At 40.6% G+C, this 12,584-nt stretch overlaps 2 protein-coding genes across 7 annotated transcripts in view; one reads left to right on the top strand and one right to left on the bottom strand.

Moving 5' to 3' along the window:
• ART3 (ADP-ribosyltransferase 3 (inactive)) overlaps positions 1-12,584 on the bottom strand; it is a 75,986-nt gene that overhangs the window by 59,967 nt on the left and 3,435 nt on the right. The window lies entirely within an intron of this gene.
• Positions 4,942-7,324, top strand: CXCL10 (C-X-C motif chemokine ligand 10). The gene is made up of 4 exons (XM_006142961.3): positions 4,942-5,079; positions 5,595-5,721; positions 5,945-6,034; positions 6,486-7,324. Exons 1-4 carry the CDS (start codon positions 5,019-5,021, stop codon positions 6,502-6,504), a joined length of 297 nt encoding a protein of 98 aa, XP_006143023.1. The 5' UTR covers positions 4,942-5,018; the 3' UTR covers positions 6,505-7,324.

Below are 12,584 nucleotides of genomic sequence, written 5' to 3'. Positions count from 1 at the left end.
GGGTCCGGGACGCAAACCGCGGTCGACTACATGGGAGTCCAGCGACACAGCCATTATGCTAACTGCTGGTCCCTATTATTATTATTTTTTTAAATTTGACCAGAGAGAGAGACAGAGAAAGAGAGAGAGAGAAAGCAAACCATCAGGTCTGGGACTCGAATCATGGTCAGCCACGTGGGAGTCCACCATCACGCCACTTGTCGGCCCCCTCATTAAAAATTAATAAGTTATCTTTTTAATCTGTGTCTTAGTCTCTTGTAGTTTTGATTAGCAGAATTTCTCTCAGAATATGCTTTCTCTGGATGATTGGGAAGAACAGGCTTCTGGACCTATAAAACTGAGACCCCGATCCTATAAAATCCTAACCCCTAGGAGACTCTACCAACCTTTATGACTGGTTGCTTGGTTTCCCTCTCTGCTATTTTGCTTTTTTGACTAAACAGACCAGGTTCAGTTAGGTTCTGTGTTAAATTATGTTGCGTATTGTGTACATGTATAAAAGTTTTGTAACTAGGGAAAAGGACTTTGTTTCTTCCTACATTCCGAAATTAATATTCTAATTTTGTTAGAATATATAAATTTGTGGGACCAGCAGTTGGCATAATGATTATGTCGCTGGACTCCCATGTAGTCGACCACGGTTCAAGTCCTGGACCTGGTGGCTTAAACTCATGCCAGGTGCGTGTGTGTGCATGCCCAAGATCCTGAGAGAAGAATGGAGGAGAAGGGATTGCAGCATGGCTATCCCCCCGGGGGGAGGGGGTGATTTCTCACTTTCTGTCTCTTTCTCCGTCTTTCTGGCAAGCACACATGCCCTATAGCAAAAACTTCTCAAAAAAAAAGAAAAAGAAAAAGAAAAAGAAAAAAACACAGAAAAAGAAAAGAAATAATAACCACAAAATACATTAAACCCAGGATAGAGGTCTGATCATTCCTGTCTGATCCCTGCATTGCTGCAGCCTCACTGACTATGAAAAGACCTCCCATAACGCTTTCCTCGGTTCCAAATCGCGCCCACCTCAGATCGCTCACTGCAGAGTGAGGCCTCTGTTTGGAACAGCACTTCATCTTTGACCCCCTATCACCAATCACTTGCAAAGAACATAACCAAGGACCACTACAGTCCTTAGATACTGCTGAATTTCTACTGTCGGGTCCAATACATGTTCCAATATACGGATATCGTGTGCTTTCTACTGCTGCTATCTACCGTAAATAAGTAGCCAAGTACTGCTGAATGCTAAGAAACCAAGTTTTGCCCCTATGTGTGACTGAACTGAAATTGTGCTCATTTCAGTTCTCACGGTCAGACCCAGCTCAGTGACTGAAACTGTTTCTCCCCTTTGCTTTGCATTTGACAGTCTCTTAGAGTTGAACTCCATCTTAAATCAAGATATGTTTCCCTCCTGTGTCAAGCTGTTCCCTCAAGGTCTCTCTCTAGTCATGGCCCCCTAAAGTTTGATTTTTTTTTTCCCTAAATGATTTTCCTTGTTGACTACATCTGTAAGGTTTCTCTCTGAGCAAAACTCCATTTACAACAAGACGGGTCCCTCGTTTTGACTCTATGCTAACCTAGCAATGTTCTAATTATTAATTCAACCTCCCAGATACTCTGACCCTGGAAAATGGGTGACTTAAATACCAGAATCAATCCATCCCAGTCATTCAATCCATCCCAGTTACTGGGAAGGTCCACATTTTTAAAAAAAATTAAATATTTAATTTTATTCATTATTATTATTATTATTTTGGAGAGATTTTTGCTATAAGGCGCATGCGCTTGCCAGACAGACAGAGAGAGACAGAGAGACAGAAAGTGAGAAATCACCCCCCAGGGGGGATGGTCACACCGCAATCCCTTCTCCTCCATTCTGGGATCTTGGGCACGCACGCACACGCGCCTGGCGTGAGTTTTAAGCCACCGGGTCCGGGACGCAAACCGCGGTCGACTACATGGGAGTCCAGCGACACAGCCATTATGCTAACTGCTGGTCCCTATTATTATTATTTTTTTAAATTTGACCAGAGAGAGAGACAGAGAAAGAGAGAGAGAGAAAGCAAACCATCAGGTCTGGGACTCGAATCATGGTCAGCCACGTGGGAGTCCACCATCACGCCACTTGTCGGCCCCCTCATTAAAAATTAATAAGTTATCTTTTTAATCTGTGTCTTAGTCCCTTGTAGTTTTGATTAGCAGAATTTCTCTCAGAATATGCTTTCTCTGGATGATTGGGAAGAACAGGCTTCTAGACCTGTAAAACTGAGACCCAGATCCTATAAAATCCTAACCCCTAGGAGACTCTACCAACCTTTATGACTGGTTGCTTGGTTTCCCTCTCTGCTATTTTGCTTTTTTGACTAAACAGACCAGGTTCAGTTAGGTTCTGTGTTAAATTATGTTGCGTATTGTGTACATGTATAAAAGTTTTGTAACTAGGGAAAAGGACTTTGTTTCTTCCTACATTCCGAAATTAATATTCTAATTTTGTTAGAATATATAAATTTGCAGGACCAGCAGTTGGCATAGTGATTATGTCGCTGGACTCCCATGTAGTCAACTGTGGTTCAAGTCCTGGACCTGGTGGCTTAAATTCATGCCAGGTGCGTGTGTGTGCATGCCCAAGATCCTGAGAGAAGAATGGAGGAGAAGGGATTGCAGCATGGCTATCCCCCCGGGGGGAGGGGGTGATTTCTCACTTTCTGTCTCTTTCTCCGTCTTTCTGGCAAGCACACATGCCCTATAGCAAAAACTTCTCAAAAAAAAAGAAAAAGAAAAAGAAAAAGAAAAAAACACAGAAAAAGAAAAGAAATAATAACCACAAAATACATTAAACCCAGGATAGAGGTCTGATCATTCCTGTCTGATCCCTGCATTGCTGCAGCCTCACTGACTATGAAAAGACCTCCCATAACGCTTTCCTCGGTTCCAAATCGCGCCCACCTCAGATCGCTCACTGCAGAGTGAGGCCTCTGTTTGGAACAGCACTTCATCTTTGACCCCCTATCACCAATCACTTGCAAAGAACATAACCAAGGACCACTACAGTCCTTAGATACTGCTGAATTTCTACTGTCGGGTCCAATACATGTTCCAATATACGGATATCGTGTGCTTTCTACTGCTGCTATCTACCGTAAATAAGTAGCCAAGTACTGCTGAATGCTAAGAAACCAAGTTTTGCCCCTATGTGTGACTGAACTGAAATTGTGCTCATTTCAGTTCTCACGGTCAGACCCAGCTCAGTGACTGAAACTGTTTCTCCCCTTTGCTTTGCATTTGACAGTCTCTTAGAGTTGAACTCCATCTTAAATCAAGATATGTTTCCCTCCTGTGTCAAGCTGTTCCCTCAAGGTCTCTCTCTAGTCATGGCCCCCTTTTAAATCTATTTCCTTAAAAAGCACCCCTTGTTTCTTGCGATCACGCTGTTTTAGCTATGAATCCTTTTCTCATATCATTCCAGATGTCTTTTTTTAGGGTGTGTGCACTTGCCAGAGAGAGACACACAGAGCAAAAGAGAGGTGGGGGGGCAGTGAGAAATCACCCCCACCCCAGGCCACACCATAATCCCTTCTCCACTTCTCTCAGGAGTGGGGGCATGCACGCGCATGCATTCAGCATGATTCTAAAGCTGCCAAGTCTGGGACTTAAATGGCAAAGCTGGCCGTGTAGGCTCTAGCACCCCGCGCTCCATGTCACCTGCTGGCCTCTCTGGATGTCTTTTTAAGATGTCCTCTTTTATTTTATTTTTAAAAAGATTTATTTTCATTTTATTTATTCATTCATTCTTTTTTTTTTTAACTTGATGAGAGAGACAGAGAAAGAGAGAGAGGGAAAGTGAGAAAGCAAGCCACCAGGTCCAGGACGTGAATGGTGGTCGACTACGGGGGAGTGTCCAGCGCCTTAACCACCATGCCACCTGCTGGTCCCAAGATGTTCTCTTTTAAGGACTAACTGTAAGACAGGAAACTTCATGCATCAGAAATCAGATAGCCAAATGAAGAGTGGTTTCCCTCAGAATACCTATGCTGGAAGCTATTCATGTATTCTAATGATATTATGAAAATCCTAGGCATTTGTAGAACTTTTTGAATTTTGTCAGTCCCATCATCTTTGGCCTCGTCTAAGACAATCAACCTTAATACCGTATAATATCAGATCGAAGGGCGCTGCCAAGCTAAAAGCTTGCCCTAATCATCGGGTACATACAACTTGCTATTCTCAAAACTTAAGATATACCTAAAGAGGATAAAAAAATGCTATTTCTGAGGCTACTTTGAAAGTAGCCTCTGAAAGTAATGACAAGGTTTAAAATAAACATCGAGAAGAAGCATCCTAGATAAATGAAGAGCCACCTTTGTGACCTAATACAACCACCTCCTTACGTAACTACTTTTCTTCTATCTGCAAAATGAAAATAACTTTCCTACCTTATTTATAGAACTGCTGGGGTCAACTAAGAAAGTGTGACATCTCTGCAACCCATAAATAAATAATACTAAATATTCCTATTCATGCCTTACTGATGCAAATTAAGATGAATGCAAGCCATAATATGAAGCTGTATTCATTTAAAGACTGTATTTAGGGCTTTGATTTAAGGATTAAGTTGATATTTATATTTTGCAGGAGGTAAAAGATGAGAATTTAAAAGTTCCATTAAAAAATATATCTATGTGGTATAAAGTTCTAATTTTCAGGAAACAGTTCATGTTTTGGAAAGTGAAACCTACTTCACTCAGATTCAGAAAAAAAAAACAAAAACGGGAGTGAGGGGAAATTCCATAACTCGGAGGCTACATAAATACAAATAAAACCTTCGATTTTGCAACATGGGACTTCCCCATGGAACAGCCAGCAGTTTTTGCTGAGCGAACCGTATCGTTATCCAATCAGAGCCAAGGGAGGGAAAGTGCCTTGCAGATAAATACTGCATACTAGCCCCACGTTTTCTAAGACACTCCTCAACAGCTCAGGCACATTTCGAACCTCCTGCCGTGGAACCTCCAGCCTCAGCATCATGAAGCCAAGTGCCATTCTCCTTTTCTGCCTTATCTTTCTGGCTCTGAGTGGCACTCAAGGTAAGGAACCTCGATTTATAAACTAATAGGACTGGGTATCAAATCTAAAAATACAGGAACAGTGCACTTTCAAAAACTGCACTGCATGCTAAAAATAAAAGGGAAATCAGCATAGGTTACCTCTGTTCATAGAGTTTATACGCATGTTGGAGTCCGAAACAAGGAGCGCAGTGTAAGTAAGAAAGAAGAGAGGGAGAACAGAAGAGAGGGAATTTGAAGACAGACACAGCAAATGTGAGGGGCTGAGGAGAGGGAGGATGAGACACGGGCGGCCTCCTTACCTAACTACTTGCATCACTTCAACGATGCCCAAAAGCATCATTTCATAACCAGTAAGATGCTAATTCCCTTTTTGCAGATAATCAACTGGTCATTCGGAGATGTGTTCTAATGGGCTGCCCTCCTTTGCAAATTGATTATATCATGATATGGGGGTAGAGGTTTTGTTATTGCATCTATATTCAATGCCTAAGGTGAAATGCCATGCTAACGTTTCCTGGTCTCTTTTCCTGCAGGAGTGCCTCTCTCTCGAACTGTACGCTGTACGTGCATCACCATCAGTAATAAATTTGTTCATCCGAAAGCCTTAGAAAAACTGGAAATTATTCCTGCAAGTCAATCTTGTCCACGTGTTGAGATCATGTGAGTAAAACCCCATCTGATGGTCCCCTGGATGTAATCGTGTTCTGTATTAAATACGTGATGACTGTAATCGCATACCATAGTAAATAGACGATGGCTATATTCATGCACCGTATCAGGACGCCATGATTCTAGAACTAACGTATAGCAGAGCTGTATCTTCTGCCTGTTCTCATGGAACCAACATTGTTTTAAATATTTTTACCCCTATTTACTTCTGCAGTGCCACAATGAAAAAGAACGCGGAGAAGAGATGTCTGGATCCCGAATCTAAGGCCATCAAGAACCTACTGAAAGCAGTTAGCAAGGAAAGGTAGGCTTCATATTGCTGGCAGAAGAACTGCTCCCTGGGAAAGGGCAATCTTGGGAAATTAGAAATATCTGCACTGGGCTTTGTTGTGGGCGAATGGGCTGAACGTATGCTACCATCTCGCCCTCCTCCGCCTCCCTTTATTTGTACACTGAGATGCCACTTTGTGTGGGATCTAAAGTTACTCTGTCCAACCTGTTCAGAAGCATCAGTAGATCGCTTCAACCTAAGACAGCTACATCTATCCAAGCAAGCTGCCATATTTTCCCCAAATCTTTTCTGACCTAAAAAAACCAATCCTGATAATCCATGATGGCGTAACAGCAGGAAACCTCACCATCCCCCCCTACCTGAGAATCTTCCAGTTATCTACGAACTCTGTATGTTCCAAGCAGAAGCCAGACTGGAGCCAGGGTCTGAATATCACTTTTATATCCTCTTTCTCTTTTTATAGGTCTAAAAAGTCTCCTTAAAACCAGAGAGGAACGAAATCACTGCAGTGCTGATAAGGATGGACCTCACAGAGACTGCCACTCCCGTCGTTTCCTGACAGCGTAGATGTCAGCCCGACCTGCACCTGTTTTGCGGCTCTAAAAGGTGACTGGCCCACCAGTCACCAAATTAGCTGCTACTACCTCTGCAGGAGGCGGAAAGCTCTTCATCTTAACTGCACAGGAATAACTCCATCCTGACGTGGTCCCATAAGCTACACTGAGGTGCTACTTCTTAGTACAGGGTCAAGTCCTAGCCCTGCCACTGACACTCTCCCCACCTGTCCTCCCTTCTAAAGAGTAACAGATCTTTCCACCTTTGAGTTTATCAGAGTTCCTAAATCTCAAATAACTAAAACGTATGCAAAATGATAATACAATCTGTTTTTGTTTTTAAGAACAATATTTTATGGGCTTCTACTGTCATCCACCCAAAGGGCCTATATTATTTTAGTGGTTATATACATATAGTTCCAAATACATTCAGAAAGCTAGAAATGTTTGGAAATGTGTGTATAAATGTTATTTAATGAAAGATTGTATAAAGTAGCAAAATTCTTAGATGTATGTGTTTATGCTGCTGTTCTCAGTATTATGGAATAACTTGTGTTGTTAAATGCACTTATGTAATATAATAGCAGACATGTTAAAAGCTAGACATATGTTCTTCATGTTATACAAAACAAATAGGCTGAATGTTTTTTCATAATAAAACTGATTTCCTGAAAATATTAACAAAGATTATCTGAGACTGAAAAGGTACTAATTATTCAGAATAAAAATTTGCGATTGAAATAACAAAGTTTCACAAATGATGTGTGAATAACTACAAAATCACAGCCGGTGCACTGGTACACACCTACAATCCCAGCTACATGGGAGACTGAGGCAGGAAGATCACAAGTTTGAGGCCCCCAGGCAACAGAGCAAGACAGATCTCTTACATAAACAAATAAATCAAACCACAATATTAGAGGAAAAAAGTGAAGTCAAAAGAACATATCCACTGGGGCCAGCAGGTGGTATAGTGGTTAAGACATTGGCCTCCCACGTGGCGGACCACTGTTCAAGTCCCAGACCCGGTGAATTGAAATTCAAGCCAGGCGCATATGCATACATACTCAAAATCCAAGAGGAGAATGAAGGAGAAGGGGTTGCAGCGTGGCCAACATGCCTGGGGGATGATTTCTCACCTTTTTTCCCTCTCCCTATCTCTCTAAAGAGTACACATACCCTAAAACAAAAATCTCTTAAAACAAACAAACAAAATAGAAATCCAGAGAGGCAGACATCAATCATATGAACTGAAAATGTTATGAGTTGAAAATGTTAGAGCACAATTTTCACATAGGGGCACTACTGTCATTCCTACCCCAAAAAGTACATTTGAATATTGAAGTGAGAAGTAAACATAGTTTGGAAATGCATATTCAGTTTCATAACTGGGGAAACTACTATTGTTTTTATGATATAAATCAGAGGAAAATAAAACTTAATCTTTGTAGCTAGTGGAGGACCCTCAAAAGATAGAAGAAAGGGGACGAGCAGATGGCATAATGGTTATGTAGCTGGACTCCCACGAAGTCGACTATGGTTCGAGTCCTGGACCCAGTGACTTAAACTCATGCCAGGCAAGTATGCGTGTGTGCCCAAGATCCCAAGAGGAGAATGGAGAGTGTGGCATGGCCATCTCTGCTGAGGGGTGACTTCTCACTTTCTGTCTCTGTCTCTGTCTTTCCGATGAGTGCACACACCCTACAGCTAAGACCTCCCCCCCCCAAAAAAAAAGATAGAAGATCTTAGAATAAGTTTTATCATCGGTGCTGTATGTTAACATTTGTTAGCTACATAGCAGGTGTTTCAAGTTTCAAGAGAAGTTCATGTTTTATTTTAAAATCAAGTTTAATATTTGAGGTTACTACAGTGTAGTACAGAGGTTCTGAGTTCCCAAAAACTAACTTTTGTTCATTTGCTGGTTCCTCTATTTCATGACCTGTAGATCTTCTTGATTCTGCAAGGTTAAAAACAGAACAAATCCAAAATAACACTATTTAGAACAAACTTGAGGTACCATTACATGGCAGAACTAGAGGGGATGGCTGGTGAAACTGGAAGGTTATGGACACAGATATGTTAAAAAAAAGGGGGAACAATTATTTACTTATTTCAAGTACTAACTCACATACACTACAAAAGATAGAATCTAACTATGTCCTTTTGAGAGAAAATATCAAAAAGTAATTTTCGAAATTCAACTTTGAGTCAGTGTAAAAGATAACTTCCTGAAATTTACTTTGGATAGACACAACCCTGCTACACGTGAGCAGGCTTGGTGTGTCACTGCACTCCTACAGCCTGTACCTGCAGAAACACGTCTTCTCCATGTCTAACAGTACTACGAGCTCGATACTGAACTCTTCCGCACTGCGCTTTTCTCCTTTACTCTCCCTGCAAGGTAAGACTCGCACTGCCAGCAAACCGAGCTAAACAATATGGACAAGTATCTTCTTCTTCTTTTTTTTTGTTAAGAAAGAGAATTTATTATTTATTTATTTATGTTTTAAATTTTGCTGGAGCACAGAGGCACTCACTAGAGAGACAGGGTGAGAAAATGAGAGAGCACTCATCATGGGGAATGGCCATGCTGCAATCCCTTCTCCTTCATCTCTCCTTCTTTTGAGATTTGGGGCACACGCACACATGTGTCTGGCATGTTTTTCAAGCCATGGGGTCCAGGACTTAAATCACCTGGTTGGCCATGTAGGATCCAGCCACCTTAAGCACCATGCCACGAGTTGGTTCCTGGACTAGTATCTGCTAAGGTGAAATCTTCTAAACTTGTCTTTTAATGATGAAAGGGTCTTTAAAAGGGTGTGGAAACAAAAATGATTATCATTAAAATGATAAATCATCAAAAATGATTTTTAACTATTACCAAGGGTAAGTTTACATCTACTTTTATACAATAATCTAAATATTACAAAATGATCGATTATTTTCCACCGCAAAATCGTATAGGGTCACAAAACCTCCATGTAATCAATTAGATTACTCATATTAGTAACATACAGCAAGAAAATATAAAAGTAACAGAAAGAAAATTCTACTCATAAGTGCTGCCAAAAACCCACTAAACACCCAGTGGTCCACCAGTGCAGGATATCTAAGACCTATTTAAAGGATATTGTAAAACCTAATGGGAATACATTAAATTGAATAGCATTCATTCATTAAAAAGGCACCATTAAAAAAAGTAAAAAAGAGGGGGCAGCAGGTAGCACCGTGATTAAGATACTGGACTCCCACGTGGCCAACTGTGGTTCTAGTCCTGGACCTGGCAGCTTGCCTTTTCTCTCTCTTTCTCTTTCTCTCTCTCTCTGTGGTGAATACCCATGCTCTATAGCAAAATAATAATAATAAATAAAATTAAATAATTTTTAAAGTGGAAAGAGAAATCACAACCTAGAAGTTTTTTGTTTGTTTTTGTTTTTCAAAGATATTTTTTACTATATGTGTGCGTGCTCGAAAGACAGAGTGAGACAGAGAGACAGAAAGCGAAAAATCACCCCCCAGGGGGTATGGCTACGCCACAATCCCTTCTCCTCCATTCTTCTGTTGGGATCTTGGGCACACACACACGTGCATCCAGCGTGAGTTTTAAGCTACCGGGTGAGGGACTTGAACTGCAGCAGAGTACGTGGGAGTCCAGCGATGCAAACTATTATGCCATCTGCTGGTCCTGCAAGTCATAAAACTGACAAAGGCTTAGGATCTACAACACATAAAGAATTCTTAGAAATGAATTTCTTGGGGCTGGCAGGTGGCATGGTGGTTAAGGTGCTGGACCCCCCACATGGCTGACCATAGTTCAAATCTTGGGCCTGGTGGCTTGTTCTCTCTTTCTCTTTCTCTCTCTCCCTCTCCTTCTCTCATCAAAATGAAATAATAATAAATTTAAAAAAAAAAAAAAAAAGAAATCAACTTCCAAAAAAGAACAAACAACCGAAAAGAAAAAAGAAATGGGCACGAGATGAAACACACAGAAAATAATTATAAAAAAATTCAACATCATTAGTAAATGGAAATTTTTGACCATGATGAAATATTTTATACCTACTCGACTGACAAAAATTATGAAAATACCAAGTATTGGAGAGACTACACATTATAGCCTATCAATTTTAAATTCTACTCCTAGGTATATACCCCACAGAAACTTCTTTATAGCACCAGGAATGTGTACAAAATTTTTTTCTTAAGAATTATTTAATTTTATTTATTATTTTTTAATTTGACCAGAGAGAGATGTGGGGGTAGGGGTAAGTAAGAAAGCAAGGTTCAGGATGAGAACCATGACTGCCGTGTGGGAGTCCAGCATCTTAACCACCACACCACCTACCAGTTCCCATGTGCAAGAATTTTAATAGCAGCACTCTACTATAAAGAAACAAACTGGAAACAACTAAAATATTTATCATCAAATGATAGATAAGTTGTGGTATCTTTATACAAATCAGTATTACATAACAGAGAGAACTAATGTAGCAACATGGATGACATTTAGGAATACTATTATAGATTAAAACTCAAGTACCAGGGAATAGTCCCAATTAGTTGTAATTTTACAGCATTTTATGAAGCTCAAAACACAAGCCAAAAAATCCTCAACATGTTATTTAGGAGCAATATACAGAAAGAAATTATTGGAAAAAAAATTTAAAAAGGAAGGAAACACTGACTACAAAGTTCAGGATAGTGATTATATAAAGTAGGAACACAGTAGAATACAGGGCAAAAGGATGGGTTATATTGGGTTACTGGAAAAGTCATGATGTATTTTTTCCATGCAAAAATGTGTCATGATTTTTCCAACAACCCAATAGAGAGATGCTATAGTTTGAATGTTTGATTCCCCCAAAACTCTTCTGTTGAAATCCTAACCCCAAGATGATGGGATTAGGACGTGAAGCTGTTGGGAAGGTGATCAGGGTAGAGGACAGAGCCCTCAATGAATGGGATCAGTGAGTTTATAAATACAGGCCCAAGAGAGCTTGTCTACACTTCCACCATGGGAAGACTCAGCAAGAAGGCCTTTGTCTATGAGGAACAGGCCCCCACCAGACACAGCATCTGCCAGCACCTTGACCTTGGACTGCCAGTCTCTGAACTGTGACAAATAAATCATTGTTGTTTATAAGCTAATCAACTTGTGGTATTTTGTTATAACCACCCAAGGCACACCAAGACAAAGGTATTCCGAAATACATACCAATTGCTGATAAGGTTGTAATCCTTGGATTGGTGGTGTGTTTGCAGGACTTCCCCTTGCTGTCTTCCATCATTTAAATACACTCTTTTGTGCATACATTTAACAGGAGAGTTCAATACATTTACATTTTAAGTGATTACTCATACGCCCAGGCATGGAAGCATGCATGAGGAGAAGCTGCTACTTGGTAGGTTAAAGTCACATGAGAATCCAGGGTTCAATTCCTGCCCCCCCTTAAAAGCAAGTCACAGTGGTATACACTTATAGTCTGAGTCGCTCAGGAGGTTAAAGCAAGAAAACAGACCTAGCAGATCCTGTGTAAACAAATATATATATATAAAAAACTTACTAATAAGGAAAAATTCACTTTGCAATTTAGTAATCTGCTTTTTAATGTCTTTTTTGTTGGTGGTGGTCATCAATTTTTCTATTACTGATTTTTTGTATTTAGTTGAACTTTTGTAGTGTAGTGTGTGTGCTATTCTGATAAACTAAGTGGATACAGGGAAATATTTCTATAAAATAAGATTAATTAAAAGATAATTGGTGGGACCAGCAGTTAGCGTAAGGCTATGTTGCTGGACTCCCAAGTAGTTGACCGCGGTTTGCATCCCGGACCCGGTGGCTTAAAACTCACGCCGGGCGCGTATGCGTGCGTGCCCAAGATCCTGAGGGGAGAATGGAGGAGAAGGGATTGAGGCGTGGCTATCCCCCTTGGGGGGGGATTTCTCACTTCCTGTCTCTCTGTGTGTCTCTGACGAGTGCACACCCCTTATAGCAAAAACCTCTCAAA

The sequence above is a fragment of the Tupaia chinensis genome, unplaced genomic scaffold (genome assembly GCF_000334495.1).
Source record: "Tupaia chinensis unplaced genomic scaffold, TupChi_1.0 Scaffold000086_1, whole genome shotgun sequence".
Classification (NCBI taxonomy): Eukaryota; Metazoa; Chordata; class Mammalia; order Scandentia; family Tupaiidae; genus Tupaia; species Tupaia belangeri.
This window is presented reverse-complemented; position numbering and strand designations above follow the sequence as displayed.